We start from the raw sequence: 15,181 nt of genomic DNA on the forward strand, positions 1-15,181 counted from the left end.
TCATGCACTTTGCAGGATATTCAGCACTAGCCATTGATTCTGATTTTCTTCTTGTGTTTGCAATTGCCTGAGGGATGTTGCTGCAGAAGACACTGGGATTAAGAGGATTGTGAGTGGAGATCATGAAAAACAAGGTGCTGAGATGAATTGCAGGTGGAGATCCTCAAGCCTGGGGGAATTGTTCTAGTGAAGGAAGAGCAATGTGCCTGCTTTGGAGAGTAATATAAAGGCCTTTGAAGTTTCTGGCCTGGCATTTCTTTCAAACCATTAGGATAAACGTGACTGGACTTTGATGCAGTATGTTAAAAATGTGCTTTGTAAGGGGCTGCGTTGTTTTCACGCTGGAAGAAGTAGCAGGCCAGCTACTAATGGAATTCCTAGGTAAGAAATGTTTGCTTATCCACTGGGTTATTTTCCAGACACCAACTGCCAAGCTCCCATATTCAAAGATGAATCCTAACCCTTCCATTAACAACTTTGTTTTCATTTGGTGCTCCACAGTTGCCCTGGATTTGTGGATTTTTTTCTGTTGCTTTTGGAACACCTAACAGTCTTAACTTTTCACACACTTGCTTTGTCTCATTAAGTGTTAAATAATAATAAAAAGTCTCTTGAAAATGTAGGTATGTGCATAGACAGCATCTAAAAGCACCTGTAGCAAAACTAACACTGTGTGAAAACCATGCCAGCTTTGATTACTAACAAGTGGGACGTTCGTGGTGCAGCTACTGAAGCATTCAAGCGTTCATAATGGGGGACATTTTCATAGGACACTTCTATATCCCAGTGAATAGTGCCTAATTCTGTGTGCTTGGCTGGCGCTGTTGTTGGTGAGTCATGTTGATGGGACGTTTGGCAGGAGACACTGCAAAACCACTCAGGTTGGGGGCCCACGCATGGATGTCGTCAGCAGTTCCACTACAGCAGTTTGCTTAATCAAAGGCTGCCTTCATAAATAAATGGAAGTGCTGCTGTGTGTGCTTGCTTGAAATGGTGCAGCCATCTTAAAGTCGGCTGTTTTTTTGGTTCCCGTTTTTCAAAGATCCCTGGCTGAGGACGGGGTGGGATAGCTGGGAGCAACTTTTGTTGGGGGCCTGAGCGGGCTGTGCCCAGGCCTAGGTAGGCATTGGTGTACTCTGCAATGCTCCCCAAAAGCCACAGAAGTTGATTGTTATTAGCTGCAGAAAGTCATTAAGCTGAGAGTTCTTGTGTTTGATTTGGTATAAATGACATTTCCAGCCCTTAGGACAGCACACACAGGCTTCCCCATGTGCCCTGCGAAAACTTCAAAGCTGCCCTCGAGCTCATCTGGTGGGGTGGGGGACTGCAGGCACTTGCAAAGAAGGAGGACATAAATTATGCATCTGAAAACAAATCTGTGTCTATTTTGCATAACAGAAAGATAATTGCTTTTACATTTTTCTTTCTGCAGAACCATGATGCAGGTTAAAGAATGCACCTCCGTCCAGAGAACCTCACTGCATATAGAAAATGAAGATGTCAGGGAGAAGGCTAGGCTAGAGTTTGTAGGAGAAGTAATAAAGGTAAAGGGACCCCTGAGGTTGTGGCACTCATCTCGATTTAAAGGCCGAGGGAGCCGGCGTTTGTCCGCAGACAGTTTTTCCGGGTCATGTGGCCAACATGACTAAGTGAAACCATGACTCTGGTGAAACCAGAGCAGCACACGGAAACGCCTTTTACCTTCCTGCCAGAGTGGTACCTATTTATCTACTTGCACTTTGACATGCTTTCGAACTGCAAAGTAGGCAGGAGCTGGGACTGAACAACGGGTGCTCACCCTGTCGCAGGGATTTGAACCCGCCGACCTTCTGATTGGCAAGCCCAAGCGGCACTCACGTCCTCTAGGAGAAGTGATAAGTCACTTTAAATACTTCATTTGAATCCTAAGTTAATCTTGCCACCAGTACGTCAAGTGCAAAACTAAAGATTCCTCACACCCTGAATCGTAAAATCTTTAACTGGCAGCAACTCTAGTGGTGTAGTTGGAGTGTTGGACCTGGGAAAATCCTGGGGAACCATGGAATTCAGCCTAGCCTGTGAAGATAAGATGAGGAGGAACCATGCAGGCCACCTTGAGGAAAGGCAGGAAATAAATGTAATAGTAAATATATAAACTAAGAAAAGTGATCGCAAGAGGCTAATATATTTTTAATAAACAAATACAATGTTCTTTGCTCCATATTCTAAAATCATTTGAAACAGATACAGCACAAGCTGGCATTGGGGTTTTTCCCCAATGCCCCTATCAAAATACAGTGCTTATTTTAGAATAATGCTTATGCATTTGCTCTAATATAAAGTTTGGTCGACCTTTTTTGGCCCAAGACCACATGCAGCCTTGACCAGCCCAGGGCTGCAAGCAGCTGTGCCCCCTCCACATTCCAGGCACACACTTGCAGGACACACACCCAAAGCAGATCAGCAGGGGAGGAGGGGTTAGCGTCAGGCTGATGACTGAGGAGGTGGTTAGTCTTCCTGCCAGGGGGCTGGACTAAGCAGGGGTTTCGCTTCCCTTTGCTCCCTTGTTCAGATATGCACAGGTCTAAAAGATCCCCCTTTGCCCGCAGCGATTCGGCCTTTGCTCCAAGGACTGGAGGTGGCGGCGTACCAGCGCTTCATGATACAAAGCAAAGCAGCACCTATGAGCCAACTCAATACTAGCTGAAGCCCTGGTGAAACAGGTTCCATGGAGAAGGGATCAGTCATGTTTCCATGACTTCATCTATATTGCCTTGCTGGCAGTCCTGCCAATCGCACGCTCAGCAGGGATTTCCCATTTTCATTGTTTTGTGTTCCCCGCTCTTCCTCTCTGCTCTAGACAATGTGCCGGTTATATAGGTACGGTGGGTAGAGACCGTCATAATGGTACTGGCGCCATTGCTCAATCTGCTCTCGGCTTCTCTCATCCTGCTCTGTAGAGGGAAGAGAAGTAAAATTAAATCATTGGTGGTGAACATGACCCATGTTCTGGTTTGGTTAGGTTTGCTTGTTGCTTGTTCACCTCAGGGGGAAACTCCTTTTGTATATTCATAAAACCGTCTACAAGAGAGGATCCATGACAATTCAATGGGGGGGGGTGTAGAGAGGGGAAGTTAGGAGTCGGTGGGGGGATGGAACAGTTGGGGATCCGTGAAAATTTCCGGCCGAGTGGAGGTCACAAAGCCTGCTGCCTCCCGTGCTAATGGTGCCTCTTCTCTTAGCAGACATTGTCTGGATTTTACCTAGGACCTTTTTATAGTAAATCCCCATACAGGGTCTACAAAGATGTAGCTTGTTTTCCAACAGAGATAGACCTAATCTTTATTCTAACTGAAATGGAATTTCTGATCTCTGATATTTAGCACCCTTGCAGTACTCATCATGTAAGAAAATAACTCCTAATAGGTCCTAAGACATTTTGTAGGTCAATTAAAGTGTCATAGGTTCCGAATCTATTAATATTTGTGATTCTATAAATTAAATATCTAACATTTTCAATATTTCTGTATGACTGGGTAGGGTCACAATAGAAGATTAAAAGTTGTTTCTTACTCCTTACAGAAATATACTAATTGGAAAAGAGAATATATTAATTGGAAAAGAAAAAAGATACAAAATATTGCCAGTGGTACGTTTTGTGTTTGTTTTTTCTAAATGAAATCTTGCAGCTTTTAAACATACATTATTTGTAGGTCTTCAAACCAATGAGGCTCTTCATTATTTATGAGTTCCTGGTCTTCCAATTTTGAGATTTTACATTAATTATTAATAATCTTTAACTATTGTATACCAAGTTAAAACAATCCTTTTCAATAAGGACAGCAGACATTACAATTTGATGTACATGCTTTCATGTTCTAAGGTTTGCATATCCAATTCCTGCCCTACTGAACTAAGTGGAGCTTACACCTGAGGAGACAAGCATAGGAATGTGCCATTTAAGAAGTAAAAACTGAGGGTAAGATGAATCTCCCCTTTTCCAGCTTCAGAATATCTAGAAATCTGGCAGTATCAGCACATGTCAAGAGTATCCCCCATTACAGGGAAAGGGCAGCTCTGGAAAAATATCTGGATGTATTGACACACCAGGCAGAGGCGCTTGGTGCAAAGAGCAGCATTCAGCTGGGGCTGCGCTTGGAATTCCAGAGAACAAAATTTGATGGGAAACTTCCTCCCATATTTGCATTCCCTGCCAAATGTGGAAATGGTAGGAAGTGATGTGGTGGTATGGTTAAAAGCAACATGATTTACTAGGTAGGAAAAAATATGTATAGGAAGAAGTACTTTCATTTGTGGCTGAGGAGCAAGCAAAGCACAAGGCAACAATTCAAACTGGTTTTTTTACTCTCTTCGGGGTTTCTGAAGCCCCTCCGTGTTATGCCAGAAACCATGATGTAACTTGTATTTCTTGAGGAACTCTTACTACATTAAATTAAATCAGAATCCAAAAAACCACACAGCCCTGCTTAGTTCTTTGCAATGAAGAAGGTTTGGACTAAGTTCTTCAACATGCTGCACAAGATATTACCGTACTTTTGAAACGGAGGGAAGTTTCCAAAGCAGATAATGGGACAGGGTTGTTTAAAGGAAGTCAGCCAAAAATCACCCTTGGGAATGATATGTTGGACTTGTGTTAAAAAGAGTGAGTCGGCTGAATTTAATTCTCCCATTTTAATGAGAAGCTTAAATGTATCTGGCTACTCAGCTTCATCCAAGTGGCAGTTGTCCACCCACCACCCTCTCAATCAACTTACTGTCCGTCCGTCCCCAATTGAGAGCTAGTTATCTAATACCCCCCTGGGCTCAGAGAGGGCTTGCCTCCTTCAAAGAAGTGGGGATCCCCTCTCACAACAAAACTCCGGTCAAGAGGACTGTGGTTAAGCTGTGTCCTGTCCACATCCTCAAACCCATCTCAAAAGGTGGAACTAGATGGTGCGTTGGGGATTTCACCAGGATTTGTTTTAGCTACACAGACATCTCTGGCTTGCTGAGTACCTCACATTTGGGGGGTTTTGCTTTCCCACTAGGTTTCCTATGCATTTAAAAACAACTGTGAGGCCTTCAGTCAGTGCTGAGCACCAACCAAGATGGAACTGATAGCATGATTTTTATCATACCCTCCAACGTTTCTCAGATGAAAATAGGGACATTCTGTTCTACATCAGAACCACTGCCTGAGCATTTTCTCCTGGTCAAGTACAAAAGTTATTAGAGGAAACACACAAGACTGCAGTATTTTAAGCACAGAAATCTTTGAACTTATGAAGTGCATTTAGGGAAGCCTGAGGGGGGAAAGGAAACCCCAAATCAATAAATCCAACTAACTAGCAGTTGTACTGATGTAGAATAGAATGTCCTTATTTTCATCAGGGGAATGTTGGAGGGCTTGTGCTATTCTGGGGCAGGAAATGCAAAGCATTTTGTTATGGGGCCTGAAAAAGGGCTACATTCAGATGACAGTATTGGAAAATTCCATCCAAATACTTGTTTTGAAAGGGAATTGGATCAGAGCTGCCACACCTGCCTGGCTGACAAAGTGGCTACCAGCCTCTGCACAGGATCCGGGGACCCAACGGCTCTTGAGCAGCGTGTGCCATAGTTTAGAAAGTTCGTTTCCATATTTAGTACACATTTCCCAAACTGTTTCTGCCTCCCTCTGAATATGCTTTCAGGGTTTGCTTTTTAAAAAAAATATTCAATACATGATTGTCCTCTGCTGAACGACGCTCACAAAATCAGAACAATTGGCAACCTGAGACAAGAAGGAGTTTGTTGTGTGTGTCCTAGCGGTATTAAGTAACTCACATGTTAAGAACAATTCTCTTCAAAACTACAGATAGGATCTCATGAAATGGAGACTTTTGCAACAGTATCCTGAAAGCAAAGAAAGTTCTCTTTCTTAACATCACTTGCATTTCACAAGAAACCTTCTGTCGTCACTGCAAACCAGAATTCACAAGCTAAGGAAGACTCCATGTGGTTTTTATTTAGGGCACAGGTGGTTCAACTGCAGCCATCCAGACTTGGCCAGAGGTTCATCACCTCTGCTTTAAAGGGTACAGTGGCACTTCCCCAAACCTTGCTGTTCTCCATTGTCCCCCGCAGATTGTGAGGATATCAGCACATGCATTTTTCTACATTGTGGCGTGTGGCGCTTGCAGTGATCAAGTGTGCACCCAAAGCATGGAAAACACATGACACCCCTTTTGCTTCTGTGGCTAAACCCTGAGGTCTTACCATCACGCTCTTCCTCAACAAAGTTCTCAAACTCGTTCCTCTGCTCCTCATAGTATTCCCTCCTTTGTTCGTCAGCAGCCAGCATCTGGCGGGTCTCGGCTGTATTGGAAGATGAGCAGAGTATTAGCCAGCAGGCCTGAAAAGGGATGCTTTGCTCTTGTTGCACCGAGCCACTTCAATATAAATGTCCTATAAATCTTCCTTGACTGTAAGCCTTCGAGTGCTTAACTATAGAGCAAGAATGGAAAGCCTGCAGCTCACATGCCACCTGCAAGTCTCGAAATGCTTTTCTATTTTAAAACAGAAAAATAACATTTATTAATGCTATCCAATTATTGGATTAACCCCAACTATTTAAGAGTTAATCCAGCTAAAAAGGAGTGCAAAAGCCCACCCCTTGAAGTAGCAAGAATTAACGTGTTTTTTAGACTAAATAGGCAAAAAGAATCCAAACTGGTGATGTTTTGTAGCCTCAAAATTAGTCACCTTATTTTGCTTGCAGCAAGCAGCTAGTTTGCATTATTCACTTTCATCCTCATGAGGTTCTTGGTTTGCAAAATCTTCTGTACCCTTGTGCTCTGTTATCAACATAATTTGCTCTGGGCTGTGGGGGGGGGGGGTAATCTGAGTGTGGGGTGTGAGTGGTTCCACTCTGAGTCAGGGACTTAGCACTGGGTGGCCTTTTGGTGCCTCTGATGGTGATTCTGTGAGTTTGGAATACCTGCACTTGAGGAAATCTACCCATGCCCTTCATCTCCCCAGCTGATCATTAACAGAAAGTGCAATTAACAACAGAAAAGTTCACTGCTGTTCGATATTCTAAGGTCTTTGTTTATTTGGCTGTCTGCTGCCCCACAGAAAACACCCCATGTGTAGAAAAGTAGCATCTCAGGGAGAAAAGTTCAGCTTAATCTTCTCCCCGAGTCCCTGAAAATGCTGGGTGCTGTTGTGCTTTTAAGTAAAAAGGGTGGGGAGTAATAAACACGCAAACCGACAACTGTATTCTGTAGTAGTGCAGTCCAGAAAAAGCTTTACCCCTGGATTCTGTAGATTGCATAAGATGCCCAACGGAGAGACTCACCTCTGCTCTGAGTGAGGTTCTCAGAAGAGGGAATGGAAACTTTCCTCTCTTGCTAGCCTGCACTATCTTGTAGGAAGATCCTACTAGATGAGGATGAGGATTTCTGACCTGTCCAAGGCACTGCACCCAGCTGCACCAGTCAGCTGCTCTTAATCAAGGAGCATCGCTCTGTGAAGTCCAAAGTATTCAAAAGGAGAACTAACACTGTTTCAGGGATCCTGTGTAAGACAGCTGGATGGTGCCTGGTGTGCCTCCTTCCAGCAACTCCTGCAGCCCAGCTGGTGCCAGAATACTTTTTTCCTGTTTTCCTTTGGACCCCACCAGAGAGGCTGAAAGGGGGGTTTTGTCAACTGGGCAGCCCAGGACCTCCATACAGCCCAGGCTTGCGCCCCAGAAAGGTCACTTGGGTGTTGCAAATGCAGCAAAAAGAATGTGGGAGGCAGCAGGTACAAGTTATCTGCCTCTGCAGCCACAGAGGGTGCTGTGATTCTCCAGCAGTTTGGTTTTGGCCCTGGAGGCACGCTCCATTAACTCTTGATGGGTGCCAAGAAGCAAGGATCCTGTGTATTTTTTGTTGTTCAGTTTAAGTATTATGGGTTGTTGAGTTGAGGGTAGCAAGCAGTGGCGGAGGGATGCCAATAAAGGAATTCTGACTTTGGAAAGACATGCGACACATTGGATCAACCACATTTGGCTTTTGTTTCCTGCATTTTAAGTGCTCCATCAATGTGATGCACAAGGAAAGAGATAGTATTGTCTTTATTATTGTCTCAGTCAAGTTCTATGTTGAGAGGGGTCATGTTTGGTGGTCACTTCCAGCTGTTAAATGTCCTGGGAGTGGTGAGAAAATGAAATGCAGGAGGGGCCGTCCGGCCTGCGTGTGTCTCAGAGTGTGTGCCAACTCTATCCTTTGTGTGCAAGTCTGGCTGCTTGCCCCAAGCGCTCCAGGCATGTTTTTGCCTGCTAGCCCTGGGAAAGTGCTGCACAGAACTCCCTTTGTGTTATTAAGCTAATGACAAAAACTGCAGGAGTCAGGGATGCAAAATGTTGCCTGCCCAGGGGTGACAAAAGAGTCTGAGCCAGCTCTGGTTGCTAGAAGGCAAGATCAATCGCTGACAGTACTGCTTCCAGTGTACACTACAGATAAAAAATTATATTACTTTTTAAATAATTACTTTAAATGAAGTCAGGTGTGCATTTCTATGAATGCTGTTTAGGGTTCTACCAAGGGGGGCTGAAGCTGGTCTTGCAGGGCCTGCCCACCCCAGAGTTTCCGGTGTGCTTGCAGCTGTCTTCCCACTTAATTTGCATAGTCCACATGACTATCAAACAGCACCAATCTCAGTGCTTTTCCCCCTCTGTAAAATCAGGTTTTCCCAGAACAGAGATAATCTAGTAAATTGGGGTGAACTGGGCTCCAAACCACTCCACTCATGTTTGCAGATGGTTTGTTCTGTATTCCTGAGTGGGTAGATCAGTCATCATTTCCTGTCACTCCCCTTTCCACACCCACTACTTCTGAATGTGCGTGTAACTATTTCCTGCACACTCCTGAATGATGGAGTCTAGTTATAGACATATTGGTTCTGCACATTTTTGCAGAACCAGGAAAGTGCACAAGCAAATTTTCAATTGCCTGGTGCCTGGCTGCATGCTTTTGCATACGACTTGGGTCAGATTTTTTCTTAAGAATGCAAGGGACACGCAAAGCTGTCTGCGCACACCCTGTCAGTACTCAACTGGCGTAATAGATTAGAAGGCTACAGATTAAAAGGCAGGGACAAACACAAAAAGGCCAAAGTTGCTCCCCATATTCAAATACAAATTCAAATACTTTTATCTGTGGACTACTCTGGTCTAATTCCAATGAGGGCAAAGAGGATTAACAGCTAAATAACGTCTGAATGTGGCCAAGCCTGTGCTTGTTCAGCTTCTTCCCTAAACTGCAGAAGGAGACAGAGCAGGTCTCTGCATTGCACTCAGGTATCTTGAGTTCACCAGGATGCCCTGCACCTCCCACTCTGCCCCCCTAATGGACCACCATGTGGTTTAAACTAATTAAGAAACATCTCATACTTTCAAATACATTTCAGTTTCCAAAGCAACAACTTAGCTAATTTAGAAATGCAGCCAATAAATATGAGTATTAAGAAATTAAATGAAAACCCCAGCTACAAAGAGTTTTTCAAGTACTGACTTACACAAGCAAACTTTCTTATTTTTTCTTCCTGCTGCCTTCTACTATCACTCCTCCGCACCCATGTGCCAGTCTTTGACATCCCACTGCCTATTACTCTAGAGTAGTCGTATTCAATCAGATAAATGGATAGTGGTGACCACTGCATACATGTGTGTTTCGATATGAAAATCAGAAGAGTAAGGAGCCTGTTCTAATCTTCACTGGTCAGTTAATAAATATTTCACAGCGTGGCAGACAATTTAGGAATGTGCCCAAAAAACAAGAGATTAAAGGAACATTAAATAAATCACAGCTTTCCGTAAACAGCTTCCAAACAGTCTCACCATTGAGCTCGTCTCTGGTCTTGGTAGATCTTTTCCCTCTTTTCTTGAAAAAGTTAGAGGCATCTGATTCCTTCATGAAGACTCTCTTTTTAACACCTGGAAGTAGAAAAATAAGGGAGCCTGACCACTGGTGAGAAATGGGTGGGGGTTATTTATTTTCAAAAATGTTTAAAGTAAATATGTGTCTTGTTTATATTGTCTTATCCCTTTCCAAAGCCAGTTAATTAATAAAATTGAATCTCCCCACTTACTTTCCTTGCTGAGTTCTCCAGCTGCTGCTTTCTTGGACTCCACAGCCACGGCATGACCTTCTTCAAGAACTAGAGAAGGTGAAGTATAAACCCAGTTTTGGATTTAGTGAGAGTAAGTACAGAATCTTGGAGAAAATCTCAGATGATTTTTTAAAACTGTTACCTGCTATATTATAACATGGGAAAGATAATTGTTCTTCTTAACATGCCTTGGATAGCAAATGCACTAAGGTTTAGTCTATATCCTGGACATAGCTTAAAAGCAGTATTGCTGGTGTAGTAGCTAGAAACTGAATATCTTTTAGCATTTGGTGATTTGATGGGAAAACTACAGTCTCTCTCATCCCATTAAACCGACAAATACTGCCATTTGTTGCCCTATTATTCCTTGCTGAAATTCAACCTTTCCTTGTAGTTATTATTGCAAATCATACATACCAATCAGAAGCACTAAAGCCATGAGGCAGGAACGGAAAAGCACTTGCTTCCACTTCATCTTTGCCGTGTTCCAGCCGGCACAGTAATGAATGTCACAGCGACTTTTGCACACAGAAAAAAGAATAAAAAGAGTCCTGTTCTCTTTCTAGGAAATGAAGCAGAAAGTGATGCTCTTCCCTGAGGGGGGGGGGGAGAGAGGAGGAACCTGGGATGGCGCTTGACTTGGGAGCTCCCGCCTTGGCTGCAGAGACAGGTTCAAGGGAGCATGGAAAACTCAGCATAGGAACAAGTGTGTAGCAAACATGCTGGCTCTGAGACACAGACCCAGCGGGGAATGAGTTGTGAACAGCCAGGCAAAGTGGGGAGACTCATGGAAACCAGACATATTATTTGCAAAAATGGTGACGGGGAAGTACAGGTTTAAGCAAGAAACAGTCTGACTGCTGAAGGGCACCTGGGTGGCAAGGGTAGTAGCAGCTGCAACTTTAGGGTGGTGGCAGAGCTAATATATGTGTCTGATTGCATCTAGTTTTCAGTTGCAACTGAATTCACTATGTGAGGAAACTTGTGCATCAGACCAAAGGACCACCAAATCCAGTACTCTGCTTCCAACTGTTTCCAGTAGTGACCAGCAGGGCATGAAGGTAACATCTTTCCCTCTCCCCCACCCCATCACATCTCTGAACTTGTGCCTAAGGCAAAAAGTAGGTACTAGGCACAGTTGCTGAAAAAAACACATCTGGTGAATGGAAAAGTAAGTTATTGAGTTTCATGAGCTCACTATTTTCAGGAAGCAGGTGGACGGGATAGAGCCTTACCACAGTTTAGTACAATCAGGATGCACTTTCTTGGAGGAGGCAAACAACAGAGGCTGGGTGTAAATGTCTGTCCCATATGGACGATGCTGATGATGCTTTGCTAATGATTCTTTATGAAGACCTGATTCCTTTTTTGATGGAGTAATGTAGATGGTGCTGGAGGAGACTCTTGAGAGTCCCATCCATGGACTGCAAGAAGATCCAACCTCTCCATTCTGAAGGAAATCAGCCCTGAGTGCTCACTGGAAGGACAGATTCTGAAGCTTAGGCTCCAGTACTTTGGCCACCTCATGAGAAGAGAAGACTCCCTGGAAAAGACCCTGATGTTGGGAAAGATTGAGGGGACAACAGAGGACGAGATGTCTGGACAGTGTTCCCAAAGCTACTAATATGAGTTTGACCAAACTGCGGGAGGCAGTGGAAGACAGGAGTGCCTGGCGTGCTCTGGTCCTTGGGGTCACAAAGAGTTGGAAACGACTAAATGACTAAACAACAACAAAATCACATTGTGATGTTAGTGCACTCTACCAATGCCATTTATTGAATGTTTCTTATTAAAATCTCCTCAACAGCTGACTTACTGGTGTCCAGGGTAACAGGCTCTTGAATCAGGGCTGCCAACTTGAATAAATGATTTGGGTGGCAGGTAAGCCCTGCCTCACATAATTAATCCCATGACACAGCACACACACACACCATTTGAATGGCAATGCCCATCAACCCTGGGGGACCCCTCAAATATTTGGGGGGGGAAGGGACCTTGACCCCTAGGAATTGGCTCCTATGCTTTAAATACCAGAAAGCCCACATGATGGGCTGCATTTATAGCTAACAGTTTCTTTGTCAAAAATGAATGTCGAGCTAACAGTTAAGTATCTTAACAGGAACAAGTGAGGTTGATGATGTTTCACTTGTGTCCACTTGGACACTTTGCTCTCAGACAACTTGAGGGGGAAGACCTAAGCTCCATTTTCGGTGCCCTGAAAACAAAGCAGCAAATATGTGTTCAAACCACATCTGTGGTGGTGAGAGTAAAATATGATAGAGAGTAAAATATGGTGGTGAGAGTAAAATATGATAGAGAGTAAAATACGATAGAGAGGCGGTCCTACGGGACCGCCTCTCCTGGTTTGCCCCACAGAGGAACTTACGGTCTTCAAATAAAAACATCTTGAAGGTCCCAGGCCACAGAGAGGTTAGGCTGGCCTCAACTAGAGCCAGAGCTTTTTCGGTTGCGGCCCCGATCTGGTGGAACGCTCTGTCGCAAGAGACAAGGGCCCTGCAGGACTTGACATCTTTCCGCAGGGCCTGCAAGACAGAGCTGTTCCACCAGGCCTTTGGCTAGGGCACAGCCTGACTCCCTCCTTTGGCAATCTTTACAAAACTTTAGTTTATGGTTGCCATCAATTTGTATTTTAATTAATTTTTATAATGTTTTTATAATGTTGCATTGTTTTAGTGTTGTTAGCCGCCCTGAGCCCGGCTTCGGCTGGGGAGGGCGGGATATAAATAAAATTTTTTATTATTATTATTATTATTATTAGAGTAAAAGATGAGAGTAAAAGATGATAGACAGACAGACAGATGATGATAGATATAGATAGATGATAGATAGATAGATATTCCTTCCATGCAAGCTGTGGAATGAGCAACATTAAGCAATGAAATAAACTAATCAATCAATGATAGTAGCAGAGAAGCCAAACTGGGACGGGGGGGGGGGGGGGAGAGAGACAGAGAGAGATCTAAGGAAATAAAAAATATCTTCACCTGGTGTCAAAAACAGTGTTCCATGCAGGTCCCCTGGGGGAGCATCCAAAAACTGGGACACATAACAAAAAAGAATGCTGGATTTGATGAGGCTTTTTATCCATAAAGTAATTCCAGTGAAGATGAGAGTCTAATTCAGTGTCATCTATTCAAGTTTACTGTTTTAACAGAAAATAACAAAAAACTAGGGGAAAGAGACTGGAGAAGGACTAGAATAGAAAGGCAGTCTAAAAGAGAAGATGTATCTGAATGCTGCAGAACTGAGGTGTAAACATTCATGTTCAAAACTACCACTTGAGTCCTGAAAAGCCGCATTGGCAGCACCCAAGTTATGGAATGTACAGGAGTGCTTGAAAGTAAACACTGAGTTTGTTCTCCTGGCAGAGCAGCCTGTGAATCGGATGAATGGGGGTTTATGCCCTGCATATGTCTTTGCCACTTCTGATGCTTCTACTACAAACAGCACATGATGTTCCTTCATGTACCACACAGGATACCATTAAGCTACTGAATGTGTCTAAGGATATTTTCCCCACACTGAACAAAAATTGACACACCTTCACAGCATTGTCGAGTTGGAAGGGACTCTGAGGATCATCTGGTCATTAACCTTATTCCTCCTTTACTTGAGTGGCTCTTGGAACTATGTTGACTGTGTGGATCAGGGTGGTTTTGCTTTCCTTGGAACAAATAAGGAAGCTATTCATCATGTTTTCATACCATATGGCCGCTAAGTGGAAGAGCATTTGAGAGGCTTCTGATTAAAGCTGAAGTTGTCTTAGCGGCTGTGTTGCAACCACACACTGTATTCATGCATGAGGGAGAACCACGCACCGCACCAAGGTTTTCATTGCAGCTGCTTGTCCCACTTGAAGAGGAAAGCAACTCTTCATTTTAAGCTTTAATTTAAAATGCTAAACAGCATTGCTTTCTCACCCTGTGATGGAGATTTCAAAGGCTCTTCTGCCTTGTCAGTATTTTTCTCTGTTATTTTTGTTGTGGTCTGTTGTGTCATCTTAAAGTGCACATGGGTCCCCTGGTGATTCCCAAACCAGAGTTTACAGAGTTTATGCTGTAATGTGTGTCAGCTTCCAAATTATTCTACACTTACAAACCTGTGAAGAATTGGGAGAACACAAGTGACCAAGCATCCAGTGCTATGTATCTTGCTTTAGCAGGAGCTACACCTGTCTTCGGGACGCGGGTGGCGCTGTGGGTAAAAGCCTCAGCGCCTAGGGCTTGCCGATCGAAAGGTCAGCAGTTCGAATCCCCGCGGCGGGGTGCGCTCCCGTCGTTCGGTCCCAGCGCCTGCCAACCTAGCAGTTCGAAAGCACCTCCGAGTGCAAGTAGATAAATAGGGACCGCTTACTAGCGGGAAGGTAAACAGCGTTTCCGTGTGCGGCTCTGGCTCGCCAGAGCAGCGATGTCACGCTGGCCACGTGACCCGGAAGTGTCTCCGGACAGCGCTGGCCCCCGGCCTCTTGAGTGAGATGGGCGCACAACCCTAGAGTCTGTCAAGACTGGCCCGTACGGGCAGGGGTACCTTTACCTTTTTTTACACCTGTCTTCAGTGAAGGATTCTGAAGGAAGATTTTATAGAGTGAGTGGCAGGACACAATGGAAGAATGCTTTTGCAACCTAAGGATGTTATTTTTCTCATGATCTTAGCCCAAGTTCCTATATTAATTATTCCCTCACATGGAGCAGCTCCATTGCTTCAGCCACATGGCAAGAGGAAATGAAGCATCAACCAGCAGACCATTCAGTTAGGACTTAATATTTTTATCATCATTAGTAGTAGTAGACCACCCTTCCTCTGTAGATCTTATGGTGTTTATTTACTTGGTTGTGCAATTAAACTTGATGGCCTCATTATTTATTCTAGTCTTTGAACTTATAGTAATTTAAATTGGAACAAATAAGGAAGTTACTGGGGTTCTATTGGTAAAACAGGATATGAAGATCTGTCTGTTTGTTGATAATGTGACACTTGCATTAACCCACCTGAAAAAAACATTTTCAATACTTTTTCAAATTTTCTCTCTCAATTCAGCTTAATTTCC

The 15,181-nt window shown here is 43.9% G+C and overlaps 1 protein-coding gene across 1 annotated transcript; it reads right to left on the bottom strand.

Moving 5' to 3' along the window:
* Nucleotides 1-2,805: 2,805 nt before the first annotated feature.
* On the bottom strand, nt 2,806-11,545 carry UCMA (upper zone of growth plate and cartilage matrix associated). The gene is made up of 5 exons (XM_077935676.1): nt 10,531-11,545; nt 10,093-10,161; nt 9,842-9,937; nt 6,238-6,336; nt 2,806-2,933 (listed from the first exon to the last, which is right to left on the bottom strand). Exons 1-5 carry the CDS (start codon nt 10,586-10,588, stop codon nt 2,836-2,838), a joined length of 420 nt encoding a protein of 139 aa, XP_077791802.1. The 5' UTR covers nt 10,589-11,545; the 3' UTR covers nt 2,806-2,835.
* Between the last annotated feature and the right edge of the window lie 3,636 nt (nt 11,546-15,181).

This window comes from Podarcis muralis, chromosome 10 (genome assembly GCF_964188315.1).
Source record: "Podarcis muralis chromosome 10, rPodMur119.hap1.1, whole genome shotgun sequence".
Lineage (NCBI taxonomy): Eukaryota > Metazoa > Chordata > Lepidosauria > Squamata > Lacertidae > Podarcis > Podarcis muralis.